Source organism: Syngnathus scovelli, chromosome 20 (genome assembly GCF_024217435.2).
Source record: "Syngnathus scovelli strain Florida chromosome 20, RoL_Ssco_1.2, whole genome shotgun sequence".
NCBI lineage: Eukaryota > Metazoa > Chordata > Actinopteri > Syngnathiformes > Syngnathidae > Syngnathus > Syngnathus scovelli.
The window spans coordinates 8,878,880-8,899,531 of record NC_090866.1 but is presented as its reverse complement, the minus strand read 5'-3'; the positions used below and the strand labels follow the sequence as shown (position 1 = coordinate 8,899,531).

At 43.4% G+C, this 20,652-nt stretch overlaps 1 protein-coding gene and 1 long non-coding RNA gene across 3 annotated transcripts in view; one reads left to right on the top strand and one right to left on the bottom strand.

Moving 5' to 3' along the window:
- ryr3 (ryanodine receptor 3) overlaps window positions 1-20,652 on the bottom strand; it is a 43,056-nt gene that overhangs the window by 18,776 nt on the left and 3,628 nt on the right. For both annotated transcript variants that reach the window (XM_049756006.1, XM_049756008.1), the window contains exons 2-48: window positions 19,860-19,979; window positions 18,830-18,934; window positions 15,789-15,863; window positions 15,635-15,713; window positions 15,301-15,413; window positions 14,178-14,277; window positions 13,707-13,800; window positions 13,528-13,602; window positions 13,241-13,397; window positions 12,534-12,698; window positions 11,747-11,868; window positions 11,445-11,625; window positions 11,193-11,328; window positions 10,562-10,657; window positions 10,352-10,470; window positions 9,899-10,032; window positions 9,589-9,830; window positions 9,335-9,527; window positions 9,027-9,243; window positions 8,827-8,931; window positions 8,293-8,396; window positions 7,802-7,885; window positions 7,580-7,739; window positions 7,365-7,509; window positions 7,079-7,284; window positions 6,824-6,998; window positions 6,548-6,756; window positions 6,330-6,493; window positions 6,211-6,259; window positions 5,972-6,132; window positions 5,685-5,847; window positions 5,182-5,268; window positions 4,832-5,058; window positions 4,548-4,760; window positions 3,906-4,485; window positions 3,642-3,842; window positions 3,002-3,104; window positions 2,772-2,906; window positions 2,158-2,431; window positions 1,967-2,081; window positions 1,764-1,896; window positions 1,572-1,675; window positions 1,107-1,242; window positions 862-1,045; window positions 660-762; window positions 464-584; window positions 224-393 (exon numbers count right to left, since the gene is read on the bottom strand). In XM_049756006.1, coding sequence (XP_049611963.1) covers window positions 224-393; window positions 464-584; window positions 660-762; window positions 862-1,045; window positions 1,107-1,242; window positions 1,572-1,675; window positions 1,764-1,896; window positions 1,967-2,081; window positions 2,158-2,431; window positions 2,772-2,906; window positions 3,002-3,104; window positions 3,642-3,842; window positions 3,906-4,485; window positions 4,548-4,760; window positions 4,832-5,058; window positions 5,182-5,268; window positions 5,685-5,847; window positions 5,972-6,132; window positions 6,211-6,259; window positions 6,330-6,493; window positions 6,548-6,756; window positions 6,824-6,998; window positions 7,079-7,284; window positions 7,365-7,509; window positions 7,580-7,739; window positions 7,802-7,885; window positions 8,293-8,396; window positions 8,827-8,931; window positions 9,027-9,243; window positions 9,335-9,527; window positions 9,589-9,830; window positions 9,899-10,032; window positions 10,352-10,470; window positions 10,562-10,657; window positions 11,193-11,328; window positions 11,445-11,625; window positions 11,747-11,868; window positions 12,534-12,698; window positions 13,241-13,397; window positions 13,528-13,602; window positions 13,707-13,800; window positions 14,178-14,277; window positions 15,301-15,413; window positions 15,635-15,713; window positions 15,789-15,863; window positions 18,830-18,934; window positions 19,860-19,979 — 7,134 coding nt within the window. The remainder of the gene's footprint in view (window positions 1-223; window positions 394-463; window positions 585-659; window positions 763-861; window positions 1,046-1,106; window positions 1,243-1,571; window positions 1,676-1,763; window positions 1,897-1,966; window positions 2,082-2,157; window positions 2,432-2,771; window positions 2,907-3,001; window positions 3,105-3,641; window positions 3,843-3,905; window positions 4,486-4,547; window positions 4,761-4,831; window positions 5,059-5,181; window positions 5,269-5,684; window positions 5,848-5,971; window positions 6,133-6,210; window positions 6,260-6,329; window positions 6,494-6,547; window positions 6,757-6,823; window positions 6,999-7,078; window positions 7,285-7,364; window positions 7,510-7,579; window positions 7,740-7,801; window positions 7,886-8,292; window positions 8,397-8,826; window positions 8,932-9,026; window positions 9,244-9,334; window positions 9,528-9,588; window positions 9,831-9,898; window positions 10,033-10,351; window positions 10,471-10,561; window positions 10,658-11,192; window positions 11,329-11,444; window positions 11,626-11,746; window positions 11,869-12,533; window positions 12,699-13,240; window positions 13,398-13,527; window positions 13,603-13,706; window positions 13,801-14,177; window positions 14,278-15,300; window positions 15,414-15,634; window positions 15,714-15,788; window positions 15,864-18,829; window positions 18,935-19,859; window positions 19,980-20,652) is intronic.
- On the top strand, window positions 12,550-18,813 carry LOC125989746 (uncharacterized). Its single transcript, XR_007488709.2, has 3 exons — window positions 12,550-12,649; window positions 17,676-17,768; window positions 18,634-18,813. It is a non-coding gene; the product is annotated as an uncharacterized lncRNA (long non-coding RNA).

The following is a 20,652-nucleotide window of genomic DNA, read 5'->3' as shown; positions in this document are numbered from 1 at the left end:
CCGTATTTTCCGGACTATAAGGCGCACTGGACTATAAGGTGCACCTTCAATGGCCCATTTTAAAACTTTGTCCTTATATAAGGCGTACCGGACTATAAGGCGGCTTTTGAGAAAATTTTTGGTTTTTAGGTGCACCTTATAGTCCAGAAAATACGGTATATAATATTTTTGTTAGACGATGATTTTGGATCATTGACGGAAAAAAAATGTGGTCCATATTTACCGTGTCTAAAGAGGCAGCAGTTTGGAGGTCGGGCAGGAAGCCGACCTCCAACAGCTGGAGGAGAAAGCTTTGGTCCTCGATACCGTACACCCTATCCAGGAAGAGCACCATGGGGGCCTTGTGATCCGGACAGAAACAGGCTGACATATCTGGTTCGGTCACTTGGCCATCTGTGGTTTAGGCACGGGTTAGTTAATAGTTGCGGGTGTTGGGAGCGGGCAAGTTAATAAAGCAACACACCTTTATTAACGACAGGTTTTGTGAGGGGTATGCTGATGACGCCAACCAAATCTGTGGTGGGAACCAGCGAGCGTAGAATGGCTCGAATTCGGAGAGCTTCACCTTTACCTTCATTGATGAGCTGTTCGAGACATTCAGGTGAGAAACTCTTCATTTGTGTTCAATCTAGTAGGATGATATTTTTTTAAAGCCTTACATGCATCTCTGGAGCACAGCGACCTAGCAGGTCAATGAGGGCAGAGTAGAAGGACATGATAGCGTTGCCCATATGGATTATTTCCTCCTCTTCTTCACCAGATCTTAATGACATATAGATAATGTTACATGATGATGAATAATCTGCTTGACAAGTCACCTAGTTAAGATCACAGTTTTGGATGAAGAAAATAGATTCTCACCCAGTGGTGATGGCAGCTGAAGGTTTGGGCAGGTCTAGAGCAGGATCCTTCGATATCTTGATGGCTTCTTTCATCGCCGCTAAAAGACCCTGACCTCCTTCTCCTCTCAGAGCAGGACCGAAACACTCAGGACGTCGGATCAGCAGCTTCACCACCACGTTGGCGTTTTCCTCGACACTCTCACCTGACAAGGCAGCAATATTTGATTCGGAATGAAGATGAATTTTAATAACTCATTCACTTACCATTGCAGAAGACCGCAAACCTCAGGAAGGACAGGTATCGCTCCCCTTCGATGGGGTTCCAACCAAGATCTGGGTAACCCTTGGCAACCAGCATGGCACAACTTTGAAGACCACATCCTGCAAGGTACGTCACCACCTACACACACACACACACACACACACACACACACACACACACACACACACACACACACACACACACACTTTCAATTTGACTCCAGAACATTTTAGTCATACACTCTGTCAGTGACAGTTAGTTTGATGGATTTGCTGAGCAAGCGACGTCTCACGGTACAAAGTCAGACTTAATTTTAGATCATATATATTTTAATAAACTGAACATTTACATTTTGAACTTGAAGGTTATACAGGTGCCCAAGAACATGGCTTTGTATAGCCTCATGAAATTGTCCTAACCAATACTACGGTGAGTGTTAAACAGTTTCCAATCCGAGCTAAGCTAACCTTCTCTAGATCTGGTTCCTCCAGGGCTAAAGCAAGCCCGTTGTTGTCCATCACAGATGATGCGGCAACATCCAGCGGCGTGGAACCCCGCATCGCTTCAGAAGCTACAAACGCACAATTTTACACACACTAAATAATCTTTTTACATTTGTAACTCTACCAGGATGGATTAAAAACATCACCACTACCTACCCAACCCAACACTGCTGTTCTCCAGCAGGTAGCTGAGATGGTCAAACATGGCTTTCTGGTTCTGGCGGCTAATACGGCAGAAATAGCACAAAAACCGACAACAGCTTGCAACCATTTTGGGGAAGGCGATTTCCTGCGGATAAAAAAAAAAAATCTTACTAGCGTGAACCTGATTTGTTAGCATGCTTGAGTGAAAAACCAACCTGAGACTTGTCTCCTCCCAGCACATTGACCATGACCTGCATGACAGTTTCATGCATGCCCAACACTCTCATGAGGTTTGGATGCTGGTAGAAAACCTTATTGTTCATAATGTCCCTAAAACAGATGATTCGTGGAGGTCAGTTCATTCTGTCCACACTCAATAAATTCAGGAAAGACTTCATGGTCCTACCCCAGTCCATCAATCATCAGCTTTTCCTCCTCCATGCCCATGCGAACAGACAGCAGAGACCTGATCTGACCCAGTGAGGCCAGGAGGTTAATAGCATCCTGCACGGACGCGGCACTGATGGTGTAGGACTTCTTCATGGCCCGAAGAAGCTCCCCGATGCCGTCATACTGCCTCCTTAGCAAGCTGAACATTACTCGGACCAGCTCGGGATCCTGCATGTGAGTCTCCTGGGCCCAGGTGGTTATAGTCTGGGAGATAAGCTCCTTTAGATTAGCTGAGGAAGGGAAGAGGAGGAGAATAAACTTGGGTTGTGCGAGGAGAGCATTATAAAGTCAGTTTGAGCAGAACCACGTTTAGAAAAGGTGAGCGAGGTCACCGAGTCGTTCCGAATCACATCTTTCCACTTTTGAAACGTTCAATCATTCACGCGGGAGTCCGCCATTAAAATTTATACGAGTGTCTTACACAGAATGTCCATTAGTCTTTTTTTATGCAGAACAGAACATTGACGTTTCTCTCTCAGCCGAAGAATAAAAACGGAACTATTTTTGGAATTTGCGAAACCATCGCCCGTCTAAATATAGTCACCGTGTTTAAACGAAAGAATGGCTCACTGGGGCATGCTTGCTCTTTCTCTTCAGGTTCCTCTTCAGTCTTCTGAGGCGGACCCTTGATCTTGTACAGCAAGGCCAGGAGACGACCTTTAATTGATGTGTCCTGCTCTACCTCGTCCTCCTCCACTGGGATTCCTGCAAGGAGAAATGCATTTCAGTGAGATGGTCTCCATTCCAACCAGTAAAGGATTGTTTTATTTGTTGGTTTCAAAAGGCCGGCGTGGACTCACCACAGTGCAGCTGCAGTTCTTCATGGAAGGCAATGAGTTCTTCCTGGAGGTCCTCAGGACAGGGGCAGTCGTCGCCTGTGGTGAAGTTCAACAGGATGTTGATCTAAAGGAAATAGAAGAAGGAGCTAAAACAGGTACTAAATGAGGGTAAATATGATTTTTTAAAAAGTGGCTTTAAATTATAAAATGTTTTTTTTACGTTAGTCTTCCAAAGAAACAATAATAAAAGAAAGGGAAGGGATTCAAATTGATATTTATTTATATAATATTTATTTAATATATTTGCAAACAGATGGGGAAAACCAAAGACCATCCTTTCATTTATAAAATGAATAAATTAGTAAATTTATCAAATTTATAAATAATATATTTTATGAATTTATAAAAAATATTTTTCATTTATAAAAAGTTATTGCCACCACCGCTACTAACTTTGAAATGAAATGTACAGATCCTTTTATTAAAACATGTTTCGCTTCGGGTCTACACTCTGAATGGAATGTTTGGAGACTGAGAGAAGGTAACTTCTCAAATTCAATTTACTCTAACATGCCGAAGATCATCTTTAGGAATACAAATGAAGTCTTTCAGTGAGCAGATTTTTTTCTCCCCGGCGATAACACAAACATGGCGTCATTACCTGCTCTTGTGGAGGTGAGCGGAACTCTTTGGTCTTCTTGGCCGTGACGGCGGCGGACATGTTGAGCGCCAGCATGAGTTCATTATAACGGAATTTCTGGTTGTACTGCAGCTTAGACACAAAGTTGTCGGAGAAGGAAACGATGGCTTCGATGCGGTGCTTCAGCTCGCAGTCGCAGAAGTAATGCAGTAGCTCGCACATCTTGAAAAGAAAGGAAGTCGTTTCAAAAAAAAAAAAATGCGACTCATTTACGACTCGTCTCACCTGCCGTTTGACGGACTCGGGCAAAGACTTCTCCAGAAGGCCCCGGACCGTCGCCTTGCTCTCCTTGGCCTCTCCTTCTCCCACCTCCGTGACCTTCTCCTCACTCAGATTCTCTCCGCTATCATCCACCTTTGCCTCCTCACCCTCCCCAAACACGTTGGGATCAATCAAGAGGAGAATCAATCTCACCTCCTCGCTATTCAACACACCCATGATTAACAAGGTTCCGATTAGCTTGAGGATGGGCACAAACTGGTACTCCACGCTCCCGCCCACCGGATCCCTGATATGGATGCCACCACCCTGCACGGCTTCAGTAAGCATACTGATGGCCTTCTCTTTTAAGATGCCCAGGGGTATCTGAGGACTGTGGAGATACTGCTGACGCTTGGTGCCGACGATCCCGGCGGGGGAGAAATTGACGCGGGGCTTCAAGGACGTGCTCAAGCTCACGCCGGGTAGCGAGTGTTTTTTACTCTCATCGGGGAACAGCTTGATTGAGCGGGTCTCATCGGTCACAGGGATGATGAACTCATTGTTCATCATTAGGCGAGCCTCTTTCGCCGTTTCGAGATGAATGCTGGAAGCACGAGGAACAATCAGCGGTGCCATGAATAAATCGGACTGATCAGCTTAACAAACCTGATGAGGACATTGTAGAAGCCTTCCCTCAACATGCCGGAGAGATACTGATTGTCGATGGTGTAGAGGAGCTGAGATTGGTCCAAGTGGCTGCAGAGCGCATGAGCTACACGGGTGTTACCAAGAGCACAGAGGGCACAGTACAACTTCAGCGTGTGATAATGGAACTTCCTTAAATCTTCATATTCGGATAACTCCAAGATGTCCAAACACCTGAAAGAATTATGACCAAGAGCTCCAGATAGCTACTTCAAGAGGAGTTTAAATATTTCATTACGGTCTACCTATTTTCCTCAGGTATATGCACAGCCATCATCTGCAGAGGTTCCAAGCACTGGACAACCCATCCGTGTCTTTCGCTGACTCGAGCCGTCTCCACGCTGAGGAAGGTGTTTGGCATGCGGCTCCACAGCACCGCCGAAATGGTCTGCACGTCCAGTCGCGGCGGGCATTGAGGCACCGGGTTCCTGTGCTCGCTCTTGAACATAGCTGAGGAGATTGGCATGGCATCCTGGAAATAAGGGGGGCAGGAGGACGGGAAAGGATATTAAGGTATTTCTTCTTTCCATATTTGGAAACTAAACTTTAGACTTTAAAATTCAGGATCTAATCTAGTAGCCGGTGAGATACAAACCTTAATCTTGACAAATTCAAACTGAAAGAGGTTTGCACAGGTGGGCCGGACAAACACAGCAGGGAACAGCTTCGTGCTTGTCTCCACCTGGAAAAAAAAATCTCAACATATGTGGTGGATATCTATAAAGGCAAATTTCGTCGTCTTAAAAAGCTGGAACCAAAGTTATTGTGCAGATGTGTCTCCCCTAGAACTGCAAGTCAGAATTACAAGTCTGCAGGAGTAATTTACTGCAGTGCGAACTTGTTTCCCGTTAAAAAAGACAAATTGCTAGAATGTTTGTTGAATACAAATGTGTCCAGGCAAGTTCATTGTTTTGGAGCTGAGAGCCAGTAGAAATCCTGCCGTTTAAAATGAATTGATTGAATTGCTAAAATAATAAGAATAAAGTATATAGTACAAAAAATACGGCAATGGAATAGATTGCTAAAATAATAAGAATAAAGTATATGGTACAAAAAATACGGCAATAGACCTTTTTATATGCGTGCCTCATTTTTTACCTGATAAGTGGTAGACAGCTCCTTGCCGTTAGCAGTGAAGGAGACAAGGCCGGTAGCCAGGTCCATCAGACAGCCAATCTCCACGTCAGAGTTGGAGCGGCTGGATGAAGAGGAGCTGACTGCATCCGCCCCGCACACCATATAGCAGTTACTTCTCTGGACACTAATGTCGATAAGAAGAAAAAGAATGCTGAGAGGGTAGACCTCCCCCCCTGCCAACATTTGTCTCCATCAATGTACGATAGGCTACGAGTTCTCATTGAGATGGAGAACTCTTGGGTACTCGCCTCTCGTGGACTCGGCCCCTCTCGTCTCCCAAGGTGACGGTGACGGTTCTGGTCTTGTTGAGGTTGAAGTTCTTTGAATAGTAATGATAGTCCGGCGTGACCCAGCCCACCCACACCAACGCAGGGTCCTGTCCGGCAAAGACTCGAACCGAGTGGTAGTACTGTCATGAGCACAAACCCCGAGAAAAGATTAGACAACTTTAGATCGAGTAACTATTAAAGATGTTAAATCGGATTACAGTTGTGATGCTCCCGTAGTCTGTAACCCCGTATTCTTTTGGAGGATGGCTGCGGAGAAGAAATCATTTAAGCCGACGGAGCAAATCAGCATCGATTTGGAGTTGTAAAAATCCCTGACCTGAGTTTCGATGTTTCCTCGAGTAGCACGTCTGCAGAGAACAACTCCACGGGCATGCTCAGTCGGCAGTAGATCATGTCGTTGTTACTGTTCTGGGTGCCAAATGTCTTGTGGGTGACTTTAAGGCAGGGAGGGCTGTCCACCGTCCCGTCAATCCTCGTCACCTGAGGAAACCCAAGCGAGTAAATCCAGTCTCAACAAAATGATTTATAAATTACCTCAATATCTTTGTGATCCTGGGGCACGTTGACAAAAGTGGGCAGGCGTTTGCTGAACCACATGGTGATTTCTCGGTTCATGTTGACAGCGAAGGGCTCAAAGCCTTCTTGAAGGCCACACGTGGTGTAATATTTGAAGGTGCTGGCGTCCTTCCCAAGATTCATTCGGCCGATCTGAGACATGCCCACGCTACACACTGGGATAAAACCTAGGGAGGGAGGGGCCAAAGTTTTCCGATTAGTTCACGATTACAACACAACTTCACGAGCCCTCACCGTCTTCCGTGTCAAAGTCAGTGAAGCAAAGCTCGGAGCCTTTGTTGGTAATCAGGAGTTCGCCGTTCAGGGTAAAAATAATCGATTTGTCCTCCATGTTGATCATGCATCCCACTACGTCTCCTTTTTTCCACGGATGCCCGAAGAAACGGCTCCCGGCGTGTAAGCGTCGAGCCTTGAGATAAAATAAAATAGAGTAAAAATTGGAAAATATAAGCTCTTGTCTCCAAATTCACGGTGGAGACTGTGCTCTACCCTGTATCCATCAAAGACAAAGGCCTGGTCATCTGTTCCAAGTTCCACATCAGGTCTGCAGCCTGGCCTGGCCCAGCCAACCTTCATATCGCCCCCGGTCAGGGCGTCAAACTCGAAGTACCACTTCCCGGTTTTCACCGCGTAAATTTGCTCCACGCGGAAGAACCGGAGAGTCTCAACGCTCTGATTCTCCGTCACGTGGACAGCTGGGAGAAGGTCATTCAAAAGAACCTTGTTAGCTCTGGATGCAAACTGTCAATACTGAAAAATCAAATAAGTTACTTACCCTCCTGGTCTGGAGGGTCGATTTCATATCCATAGCCAACCATGGTCCTGATGGCCTCCCTTAAACTATCTCGATTGGATTTCTTCGTGCGCTCATCAAGTAAAGCATATGGTACCAACCGAGGATTACGTCTGCTTTTTAAATCCTGCCGCAAACAAATTAGTCATTCACTATCAACTTCAACCCAGCAGAATGTAGAACAAACGGATTTCTACCTGCTGGATTCCGTAAGTCCATCCTTGTTTAATTCTATCTTTGGCCCACACGTTGTGTGCATTCTCCGCTAGCTTATCAACCAGAAGCTCCTGACCTCCAGTCAGCTTCACATCAGAAAGGTCCAGAGGGGAAGGCTTATAACCATTGGACATCATGTAGCTGGAAACAGAAGATCATGAAGATCATGTTTTGCAAACTCGTGAAAAAAATTGACGACTTACTCTTTGGGAAGTTTGATTTTCTTCAGATCATCCTCTGCGTGAATATTGACCTGGGCGACATGACACCCAAGAGCCACAAGGGTCCTGTGAATAACATAATAAAACGTATATTACATTAATAAAGTGAATAAAAATGATAACCATTAAACTAACTTAGTATATATGCATTTACCAATTTGATCTAATCTATCATCTACATTTTTACTCCAGCCTATTATAAAATGACAGCCTACGAATGGTTTTGGAAGTAATGATCGACCAGTACGACGAACCAGATAATTTTTACGAGATCGCCGCAAGGCAAGGTCGCTTAATTGAGCCAAAGCCAATGTTTTAGTACGTGCGACAGGAGCCAGCACTTGGCTCACGTCTGCTTGAGGAGCAACAGTTTCTTTCAAATCAATACTGAAATTTGCTCAGCAGATGGAAGTCGTTACATGCATTTTTTTTTTGCTCTCACACATGAGATGAGTTTAATAAGGTGGCCTTACTTAAGTGTTTCACTGGACATCTGCAGGTTGTAGTTCCTTTCTGTTTCAGGCAGCTTGGGGAAATCAACAAGGCACGGGTGCTGCCTCTTGTTGTCATCCCGAACCTGAAAAGCATTTTATGTAAAGTACAGTACCGTATTTTCCGGACTATAAGGCGCCCATTTTGAAACGGTGTCCTTATATAAGGCGCACTGGACTATAAGGCGCACCATTAATGCATCATGTCAGATTTTTAATCCAAATCATTCTCCATTTATATTTTTTATTTCAACTTCAGACGCAACAAATTACTTTATAATCACAAAATAATAATAATAGTCTTTTTGATTCATGATTCATAGTCTTCAGTGGGCCACTTATGATTGATTTCATGACACAATGCTTTGGGCCAGTTTAAATTTAGGAATTTGGTCCATATATAAGGCGCACTGGACTATAAGGTCGGCTTTTGAGAAAATTTGAGGTTTTTAGGTGCGCCTTATAGTCCGGAAAATACGGTACGTGGCTTCTGCTATACTGCTGCTGCAAATGTACCTTTCCATACGTCCATCCCAGCTCGATCTTGTTCATCCCCCACAGTTCGTGAATATTTTCTGCCAGCTTGTCCCGAATGTTGTCCATGTGAGGCGGAAGAACAACCTGCAGAATGGTTCGGCAAGATGGAGTCATTTATGGTTAAGTCATACTTTCCACAAATCAAGCACTTTTGAAACTTGATGAAAATTGAAATTCACCTGGCTGGTGTCAACCGGAGTTGGGATGAAGGAGGCCTGGGAGAGAAACTGGGTCGTTCCTAACAGGTCTCGGACCCCTTCGTGATCCCTCTTGTACTCCTTCACAGGCTCCACGAACATCTTCTCCTTGGGCAGCAGTGCCTCATAACACGGAGAGTACCCAGCGGGGGGCAGGAATTTGAAATCTCCATGGCGTCCACCCAACAAAAAACGCACCCTGACGAAGTAAGAGGTGACAAAACACTTGCGTGACGTTTTTTTCTCCACAAAATGTTCTGACTCAACTTCACCCATCCAGTTAAACATACTTGACACCAGCAGAGAAGCTGATGACAGGGAAGAAGAACCCATCCGTGTTGAAGTCTTCAAACATGCCCTGCACGGGCTGACCGTTGATCCGGAAGGACATGCTGGGGGAGCCCAAGTCCAGACAGCAGCTGACCACGTCGTCTGAGGTCAGCAGGTGCTGGTTAATGGACGCCACTGCCCGTGGGATGCGACCTGAACATCAAGAGGTATATATAGATCTTGTTCTTGATTTAGCATATTTGAAGCATCCTACCTGACCACAGGTGAAGACCATCAAAGCTGTAAGAGTAGAGATCATCACCCACGCCATTGCCTCCCCATCCCTCGCCTCCACCAGGATACGGGGCGTAGCCTTTTGTGTTAGCCCAGCCCACCCTCAGGTGAGTGGCGTCACCCGTGACAAAGTGGTCCACCTGATCGATCACCAGCTCAAAATACCACTTTTTGTATTGGGCCGAGCCTTCGGCCACACCCAAAAAGATGTTGGGCCTCATGCTACAAGCGAAAGCAGATGTATGCAAATTATGGAGTAGATTGCAAATCGAGACGATTTTCAGGAGTACCTTTGAACATCATTGACTAGTCGGGTTTGAAGAAGCAGGTCCCTTTTGGGAAGCAGGTTGTCACATATCAGGTTTTGATTGGCTCGCACAGCTCCACCGTTACATACGCAAAGGGAGCAAAGGACGTCCAGAATCTGACAAAAAAAAACATTATGCAAATTTGAGGTCGTAGCAAAACGATTTAAATGAGTTTTGTTGTTTTCCTCAAGGAGAAAGTTACACTGCTAAACTTTAGATGAGACAAAAAGGAGTTTAAATAAACCAGGGTGCAGTTAATCCTTATTCAGCCGTCCTTGAACTATTGGATTGTTTGGTAAAGTAACACATAAATCGTTTGTCCGGCTAAATTGTCCTTGTACTTGGTTTAGTTTTGTTATTGTTACATGGTGGTGAGCTTGCATTCCGAATAAATTTGGGATGGGGGGGGCAAATATGATGCAGCCATTTTGACACCTTGTGGTTGCGTCCGTGTTTGTACAGCAGAGAGATGATGGATTTGATATGTCCTCTCTGGATGATGTTCAAGGCCTCTGGACTTTCAATGAGGACACAGTGTAGAACTTCCAGAATGCCTAAAAGAAAGTATGCATACATCATTTCATTGATAATCTTAAAAGCAGCAGGAGTAGCAAAAAAAAAAAAAAAAAAAAAAAGCTTTTAGACCTGATGATGACTCGAGTCTTTCCAGTTTGCTGACCAACCAGTCCAAGTTCCGAGAAAACTGGGTGCAGTTGTTTCTGTTTCCACGAATTAGTGCGGCTGAGCATTAAAAAAAAATCAATATTATCATATATTGTACTAAATTCTTTTCCATTTTCATAATATTTTTATTATTGTGCCAATAGATTGTCGTGCAATGCATCAGACGGAAATCTGTTTGAAATATTTTGGTTGTGAGGCCCTGGTGATGAGTGCAAGGGCAGTCAAGGAGAGCTGAGGGTTATCCAAAGAAGAACTTCTCAGGGTTACACAGTTAGCATTCACGACTCATTACAGACCCCACGAGAGGAGGCTGATGTCAGCACCCGATGACGGCTGGCATTTTGGCACTGGCTCGTAATTTGCTAGTCTCATAAGAGTGATTAGGATATCCATGTGCTGATTCTAAATGTGGACATTCTGTCCAAAGAAGGGGAGGACGCCGAGGTGAAGCGAAAGGAAAGTGGAACAAGCGATATAAAAAAAATAAAAAGTGTTAAAAGGAGAGGATGCAGCGGAGGAAGATGAATTATGCATGTGTAGCCCGGGTCGACAGCTGATGACGCTGAGAGATCCATCACTCGGGTCGGCTTACCCAGCAGCTCGTAGAGGAGGTTGAGGATGTCCTTCCACGCTGCCCCCGCCTCCTCCCCAGCCATCTCCCCAAAGTGGGCGGCGCTGTTGAACAGGTTCATCCGGTCGATGCATTTCGACAGGAGGGCCAGCATGCCCTGGGAACAAAAGCACGAGCGTAAATATGATTAATCCATAATCGAATTTACGAGAACCTTTCGCTTTGCTTTAATTAGTGTCATTTTTTTTGGAGCTCCGCTGGCTTGCTGTTCACCTCCTCTTTGAAGAGATCCTGACGTTTGATGAGCGAACGCAGGAGACATTGCTTCTCCTCGTGTTCCAGCTCCGAGTCGGGCTGCTTGAAGTACTTTATCAGGTCATTCAGCGTCTGTAGCACCGCCTCCACATAGCCGGCCATCTCCTTTGACTCGCCCGCCGTGGTGCTGTCTAAAGCCCTTTAGAAAAAAATGAAAGTTCATAAAACTGTACAGCTTCGTGTCTTTGAAAATGAGTTTGAGCACCTAGGGATCTACTGTAGGTGGTCAAACTCCAAGAAAGCCTCCTTATTAATCATACTTGATGAAGTTGTTGAAGAGGAACGTCGTATTGCGGATGTTGCGAGCAGCTTGAGACTCTTCGTGCTGACAGCGCTGCAGAGTCAAGCCGTCGTCCATGTGGCCCTCAGAATGCAGGCAGGCCTAAGGGTCAAAGGGTCAAACAAAGGGTCAAACTTTAAGGTCTAACACATTATTTTTATAAAGGAAAAATATGTGTGCCTACTTGATCAAAATTTATATTAATTTAACAACACAGAAACATCACATGCATTATTTTGTTACCACAAAATTTTTTAGAATAAAATATCTAATATTTGTTTTCAATGCTAAATTTGAAACTACAAAACACAATGATGTTGGGACATTGTGTAGACTGTAAAAAAAATAAATACAATAATATCAAAATCAACTTATCCTCAATTGAATTACACTACAAATACAAGATAATCAATCTTAAAACTAAACTTGAATTTAATGCCTGCAAAATATTCCAAAAAATACTGTGTCGTATCATATGCAGGTATACTGAATATGCAAAATTAGCAACACTTGTTCGACATACATTTACACAAATCACCAAGTCTAATCCAGATGCTTTTGCATACCATAGTAAGTATACATGCATATAATTAGCACACCGTACTATGTGCATTTGGAAGGCCTTCATGGTGGTATGCATTCTCTGGATGCTCATCTTTATGGGTGGGGCTCTAACTTGACTGGCTGTAATTAAATACTAGACTCAAGAAGATGGGGTAGGCTCGTATAACTTGACTGTAGTCCCCCACGCCGCATATCAGATTTACCCTTCTTTTCACAGGTCCAAGACGAGATGATTTGGCATCAAGCGCTTGATAGGACAGCCACAATCCGGTTGCCACGTGCATGATGAAGCAGACCGAATCGCCGTATTTGATCTCAGGTACACCCATGCCCTCGATGTCTCTCTTTAGACCCGATTCGCTTTTTTCCTGGTAAAACATAAATGAGATCGCACAGGCTGATGGGAAAATAGCAAAGGTTCTCCCTGAGGAAAGGTGGAAAATGCTGTACATATTAAAACCAGAACCAAAAAAAAAAGTCATTGACCTTTGGGGATACAGCAGCGTGTGATGAAGTACAACTCAAAACTTTGAACTTCATTGAAAGAAACTTTTTGGAATTGGATTTATTCTCAGGGTAGGCTCGACAAGGACATTATTATTGGATAGGCCTCTGAGAAAGGGCAAAGGGAGTGTGGGAAAATGGCAGTAAAAGAAAAACATCCACTAAATCTTGTTAATTTACATGCCTATCGGCCATTTTTTTTTCCTAATGTGGATTACATTTAGATAAGGAAAGGGAATTTGTCCTGGCCCACTAAAGGTAAAATGCTGCAAGTCAGCCAATTACCATCAGACAAGTGTCAGCAGTTGTGAAAAGGCCCCCCAAAGATTTTAGAAGATTATAGACTCTTCTAAGAAGTCAGTGGAAGATATTCTGGAGTTGTTGAAAGCGATGTCCAAGCACTAACCTTGGAAGGCCTGAAGCAGAAGGAGGTGACCGTGATGTCAGACCTCTCCCTGTCCTGCAGGACCAGACCCCGGTCCTCAGTCAGTGCCAGATAATGGCCGGTGGAGAGGTGACGTAGTCGGAAGGCCTGACCCCAGCGAATGTGGCTTCCGCTCCAGCTGAATCCAGCGTGCATCATAAGATTTTTAGTTTTTAGATTACTCTTTTAGCTTAGAGGACAAGACCCACTAAAATATCTACTGAGATATTGACGATGTGTTCAATGAGGTATTCGGAAATTCCACCCACCTGATCCTCAAGGGCTCCAGTCGCCACAGGGAACGTGCTTTTGACGCTCCCTTACCTGCCTCATAGTTGACTATCCTGGGGTCACAATGAAAATAGACTTCTAATAGCTACATAAAAAGTGTAGTTGTTACATTTAAAAAAAAAAAAATCCAAGTGACAACTAAGATGGACCACAATACCTCTGCTCCTCATCGCTCCTTTCTGCTCCAGGGATGGTCAAGTTCTCATCATGGCCACGACAAAGACGCATCACATGACCACCAACCAAATACCCTAACAAATTTGATAAAAAAAAAAAATAATAATAATAAGTCAGCTCTTCCCCTCAAAATTTTACACACAACATTAAGATACGTTTTTAATTTTTTACAAATGTATTAATAATAAAAACTGCCAAAAGTCCATCGAGGAAATATTGAGCAAAGTCTGTGAATAATATTATACAAGTGATTCCTTGTTTTATTTAATTTCATTTAATTTATTTAATTTAAAGTTTTAATTCATTTGTAAACATTTGAGAAATTAGTTAAGAAATCTGGATTTTAAAAAAAAAGTTTTCTAAATTAAATTGTTAGATGGAACATGTATATTCATATTATAAATCAGGCCAATTTTTTAATCTTTAAACAGTATGATTATATAAAACTTGCCGACAGCCATGTTGCTTGAGGAGCAGGTGGGTTGGACGTTCCACAGGGTTTGCATGAAGGATGCATCCACCTGGATGTTGCTATTAGAGATGGAGAGGTGCTGCACAAAAAAAAAAAACACACAAATGTTTTTGACGGAATGTGACCCAGCAGTCCAGTAAAATAGTGACAGTCAGGAAACTCAGGCACAAAGAATTTACAAATACCCATCAGAGGACCGGCGAACTCCCAGTTCTGGGATTTGCAAAGATATTAAAGCAAGCTCTGCTGCCAAACAGAATGAAATGGCCGCTGGCTAAAAAGCAGCGCTGCATCATCAGCGCTTCCCTGAGTAGCAATACCCAAAGAACTCGCTCATGGAGTTACCCCAGCCTCCCTCCGGGCAAGATTTACACGTTTTTGGATGCTCAACAAAAGGTGAACATGCTGAGCAACAACTTCCATCTCACGACATGCCCCAAAATGTTTAGTGGCGAGCTTACAATGAGCTTTATGAATCCAACATTAATGAATGACCTTCAAGCATAGGAAACTTTTTTTTTTCTTAGGATAAAAAAGCTCAAGTCGACTTGTGTGGTCACCAACAGTTAACGACGTTCCCATTACTTTTGCTTTGAATTGCTTAAGTGCCCCATTCCTCAAAAGAAACACTCGAGCTAAATCCGCTGGAGATTTCCCAACGGGCAAGTCTGGACATTTGCCAGCTTAGCATTAAAAACAAATTTGCCTGTTAAATGGCCACAACTGCTCGATTTTGCTCTCCTTGCCAAGTCTCCACTCCGCATTTTTTTTGCTATTTATCTCCCGCCTGTAACGTTTTTTTCTCAACGTTTGCCTTTCTTCCGATTTTGTTTATCTAGGCTATAAATCGAGTTGTGCGGTATAGTCGTGCAGGAAAGACAGAAAAACATTAAAAGGAAATGTGATTTCTATTTCAGATAAGCAGGTATAAAGCTCCCCCTGCGCTCTTCTTGTCAGCCGTTACTTGTGTAGTTTGACAGTGACAGTGAAGCAAAGCTCCAGCTTAACCTCCAGATCCACGGGGGAATCAATTTTTAGTTGAGGTGAAAAATAAAATCAAAGCAGCTGACATGAGATGACGACGGAGAGTGGCTCAACTGACCAAGTATCTTTCTGTTGACACGCTGACAAGAATCAAGTCGTCTCCGATGCGGACTTTCTCTCCTTCGGATCTCTGCTTGGAGGCCGGGTGGATGGTCCACCAACAGGCCTCTCCTGTTCATACAAACAAGCGCCCATATTAGCAATTACGAGGTGCTGGAATGTACGACAGCTGATAAATGAGACGACCAACGTTAGGGTGGCTGTCTATTCGAGGCAGCGTTTAAAAATAACCATCATATGAGGAAGCACTTCTGTTGATATATCGTGTCAAGGTTGCCGTTAAGGTCAAACTTGACTCAAAGGGAAGAGAAAGTTCCGAGGTCGGATTGTACCTATGGATTCTTGTTGTAGCCCCACGTCGAATGACAACTTGTCTGTCAGAGAACGTGATGTCTTCAAACAGGTCAGGTACTAGAACAAAAAATATTTGTTATATTACAATACAACCACTATATTGAAGATATTAATTTTTTAGTTTCTACTCACCATGCCACTGAAGGAATGGCGCAGGAGGATGGCGTGGCCATAGAGCAAGGTCCGATGTCCGCCTCCTTGACCCGCCTGTTAATTAAAAATTAAAACATCCTATTCTTTCAAACCTCTAAATACAATTATTCTTGTAGCAGGACTTCCATTTCTGGCAAAACACGAAGAAATAAACATACAACAAATGCAACATAGCACAGAGAAAATTGACCCCAAAAAAAAAAGAATTAAAAAGATAAGATTTCTTCCATCACCACTGAGGTTAATTAATTTAATTTCTGCTTACCTTTTTAATCAACCTCTAGTGGCATAAGGGGAGAAAAAAAGAAGATACTGTAAAAGAGTCTGAATTTTAATTAGTGTTCAGTTTTCCTTTCTGTACAGGAGCCTGAATAGACTCACATGTGGACATTTTAAATTGGTTTAGAAATAAAATAGCAATATTGGATGATATTAACATGGACAGTCCTCTTGTGTAGTGTTTACACTTCTCGAGTTTGTTTTAGGGATGACAATAAAGGAACCCAAACAGACGACAGCAAACAAATATTTGGCAAATCCAATTCTGAGGGTTTCATAAAAAAAATAAAAAATAAAAAACAGGACAACAGCTGGGAGAGTGGAGGAGATCGATGGTACGCAGCAAGCCAGCCTGTATTTCAGGCTTGATGTGCTGACATTGCCAAGAATGGTGACCTTTGCTTCGCTGACCCTCTCGGTGTACTGTATCCTAAACAACTTGGTACCCGTCTGGGCTGGCCATGTGCTTTTGGGGAGGAGGGGGGTGTAAATTGCATCTTCATGATTGTTTCTCAAGAAACACATTTCTAAAGTTGAATACGAAAGGCCCCGTTCCTACAGCATTATTTACTTACCGTATTTTCCGTACTATAAGGCGCACCTAAAAACCTTCTTTATTTTCTCAGTGCGCCTTATAATCAGGTGCGCCTTATATATGGACCAATATTGAGCCACTACAGCGGGCGTGTCCAAAGTCCAGCCCGCGCGCCAAATGTATATATCTTATATATGGACAAAGTTTTAAAATGGGCCATTCATTGAAGGTGCGCCTTATAATCCGGTGCACCTTATAGTACGGAAAATACGGTAATTAAATAAATTACTAAATTGCCGTGCCTAAAATGAACTGCAAAACTTTCCAGCAGCCTCGGTGGGTATCTTTCTGCCTCAAGCAATAAGTCACAGTTCCAAGACATCTATGACAAGCTAATTAATCGTCTCTGGACTGACTGGCTGTGCATTAATTTACAAGCCAGGGAGAGCCCACACAAAAAAAAAAAAGAAAACAAATAAGCTTTAGTTTTTAGGTAAATAAGCCAAAACAATTCCATAATGCCGCCGTTAAGTATCTCACTGTCAAATGGTTATAAACTAAATGCGGCACATGCCAAAACTACAATGCTTAGAAATAGACAACACTCCCTTTCGCTTGTTAGTCTGAGCAGATGGACCAAAAAAAAAAAAAAAATCGAAGGACTTATGCATCTTTCAGGATCGACAGTCGAGTAACATACCGACCGAAACATTGTAAGCGAGCACGGCAATCAAGCATGACCAACAAAGACAAATGGAGCCTAATTGGGGAAAGGAGTAAGCAATGGGATTTATTAGCCTCACTACCCGAGTTTGTACTGCAGCCAACACAGTGTTCTGTTGCCAAAAAGAAAAGCTGCCAGCAGCCGAGGCAGGTGTCCAGCTACGTCCGGCTAATAACAATGCAACACAGGAGACAGAAATAAGCCTGTAGTTCACTTGAGGCCAGACCCAACCTAAGGCAGCACTTTTCAGGTGCTTACTGCACCAAATCCTGCAGAAAATCATTACATTTCTATTTCTGTATTTCCCCCCTATTATATTTCTCCATAGGAAAAATGGAAAAAAATTGGAGGTGTCCCAGAACTGGTTCCGACCACCAGAACCAGAAGTCAGGAAGGCCAGAAAACACAAATGTCTGAAACGGTATTTCATTTTTCAGTACTACTTTGCACATGTTTTTCAGTATTCCATGTCTGATGAAGAATTCTTGCCCAGCTTTTAGAATTGAATGGAAACTTGACTTGACTTGACTTGACTTGACTTGACTTGACTTGACTTGACTTGACTTGGAATTCCCAACAAAGCTTCCACTGAATTCACAAATTTGATGACCTTGACCTCTAATGTGCATTCAGATGTTGCTGTTCTAATTCAGCACGACTGTGAGAATGTGACGGGTTTACAAACCGAAGAAGCCCACCAGAGAAACGACTTTAATAGCAAACCCGTCTCGCTTCTGAGTATCTCGCCTTCTCGATAGATGACTTAATAAACATGCCAAGTGAGCTGGACAGGAGCCGACAAAGAAAAGAGCCAAGTGCGCTTTGTATAAATTCAGAGCGGCGATAACGGATGCTGCCGAGCGCTCGCTAATAATTCCCAAAATGGCCTTTCGTTATCGGTGACTTTTGATATCTCTTTGCAATATATTTGAACGTAGTCTGGAAAATGAAAAGTGACAGCATTCCTTGGAATTCAGTGACAGTCCTTGGTTTTAAACCATTTTACAGACGACTAATAAAGTGCAAAGCGGCTATATCTTGAGAAATTTAGTATTCATCCATCATTGGCTTTGAGAAGTGCTTTATATAATACGTCGTTTCACTTTTATAACCTGAGGGCCTCCTCCTCCGAGCGTAACTGCTCACCCCTCCCCTCTCTATAAAAGCGATAATATAGCCGTCAATCAAAACGAGTTGTTTATTCACATTGAAATTGATAAACTGGGATTTTGATTGAAAACTTCAAAGCGGTGCTGACACTAAATCTGACGTTTCATCCTGGAAAGTTTGCAGACTGAAGAAACAAGTTTTAATGAAGACAACTTTATCCCAGCATCACAGCTGGCCTACATCAGATGCCCTCAAAAGCTTTCTGCATTTCCAACGCTTTGATGTAAAAGCTGTTTTGTGCGCAACTGTCATCCAAGCTGGTAAATAACTCCAAGTTGCCACCGATTCGGCTTTTCACGAGACGTTACTCACCCCCTCGCTGCTTTGTCCAGTGTTCGCCAACATCTCCTGCAGGGCTCGCACCGACAGCGACTGCTCCAGCACAAAGTTACAAATGCACAGATCCGGAGGAACATACTGCAAGGAAGGGAGATGATGAAGAAGTAGGTAAGATTTTGAGTCCATATAGAATCTGATAAGTATTTTTTTTCCATCCTAGCCATCATCTATCACACTGAACCGAATTGAATGAACACAAATGTGCACCGGCGGCCAAATCATTGACTAAATTAAGTGATACAACACTGAGGGGCCCCAAGCGTAATTAATAGAACTGCAGAGCAAGGAATCGCCCTCATAAATAAAGTGACGGGCATCCTGGTGTGCTGCCAGCAAGGTGAGGAGCTCTGTTAAATAAAAATCACACAGTAATCTAGCATCCAACTCATTTAAATTTTAAGAGTATTATTTTGTAACCCCCCCCCCCCCCCCCTCCCCTGAAAAAAATAGGACCATTTATTTTTTATTTTTTGTCAGAAGCTGCATCAGAGACCCCGCTCATGTTCTCAAACTGAATTCCGGAACTCAAACTGCCAGCAAAGTCGCCTTCCACTTCAACGCTCCAGTAAATGGCGGACAGAACAGATTTTTTTTTTCTTTCAGGGCGAGACACTTTCAATTAAAACGCACACTCTTTCCCATCCGGACATGATGAAGAACTTGTTCAGCACATGAGCCCCCCCCCCCCCGATGAAACACTGTGTCCGAGCCAAGCCGATGGCGCCGAGTACCGAACCTGACCCCGTCGCAGTTGAGGGAATGTGTTTTAACTTGAAACCTCCCAGCAGGAGATCTGCTTTAAGTAATTAGCTGTAAGTACGCCATAAAGTAGTCCTCTGTGACAGTGACGGAAACATCTCAGTGTCTTTTGGTTCCTTCTTGGGCTGGCACAAATCACAAGGTTTGGTTCATCTTTAAGCCAAATTATGCTCATAAAAAAAATGCCAGGTGCAGAATGTTCTTTTTGGGGATATTGTTGGAAGCTGCTTGCTACATTCCTCACCTTAGCTTCAGAGGTGGGTTCCAGATAACATAAGCGGTTCCCAAGTCCCTCGGCGGCCAGGCAAAACTTGCGATGCTCCTTTTGAATGGTGGCCACGCTCTGAAGAACCACCTCGTCATCCTACAGGCAAAAGAGAAATGTCTTTATGACAAAACAGCACAAGAATGATTAAGATTGAAGATGGAAATTTGCAAAAATATATTTTTTTAATAGCATCGAAACCTGCTACCGCATCTAACTAAACAACATCTGCATCCATCAGACAACAAAAGGCACCCACATATTGATTTGTGTGTACATGTTGCATGTGTTTGTCAGCGTGTGCATGTGTGTTGGGAGTAGATGGTTGCCATGGCGCCCACTTCTCCACGCACAAGTAATAAAAATTCAGTAGATTTAAAAAGCCCCATCCGAAGGTGGGGAATCAGATGCTGGTAATAGTTGGCATGATCATTTATGACTCAAAGATTTTAGCTTTACGATTAAATGTATTTATTTTTTTCCGAACAAAAGGTTACAGTAAGAAAAATGTGTTAAAGTTGGTTTTGTTTTTTTCTGTTACATTTATATTGTCCATCATTCGTCAATAAATTTTACCGTCCCCTTCTTTAGGCCTAACTTGAGCTGGTCCAGAGAATCTAACAAATCTGAGGCGAAGTGATCCTTGCAACAGCGACGTGACAATCTGCAAGACCACTGAAGAACAGCATCAGGACTAAGTTTAGGGTCTTGGAGGTAAGTGAGGGTCAGGTAGCAGCTCTACCAAGCTGCCAAGAGCAGAGCAGGAACTTGA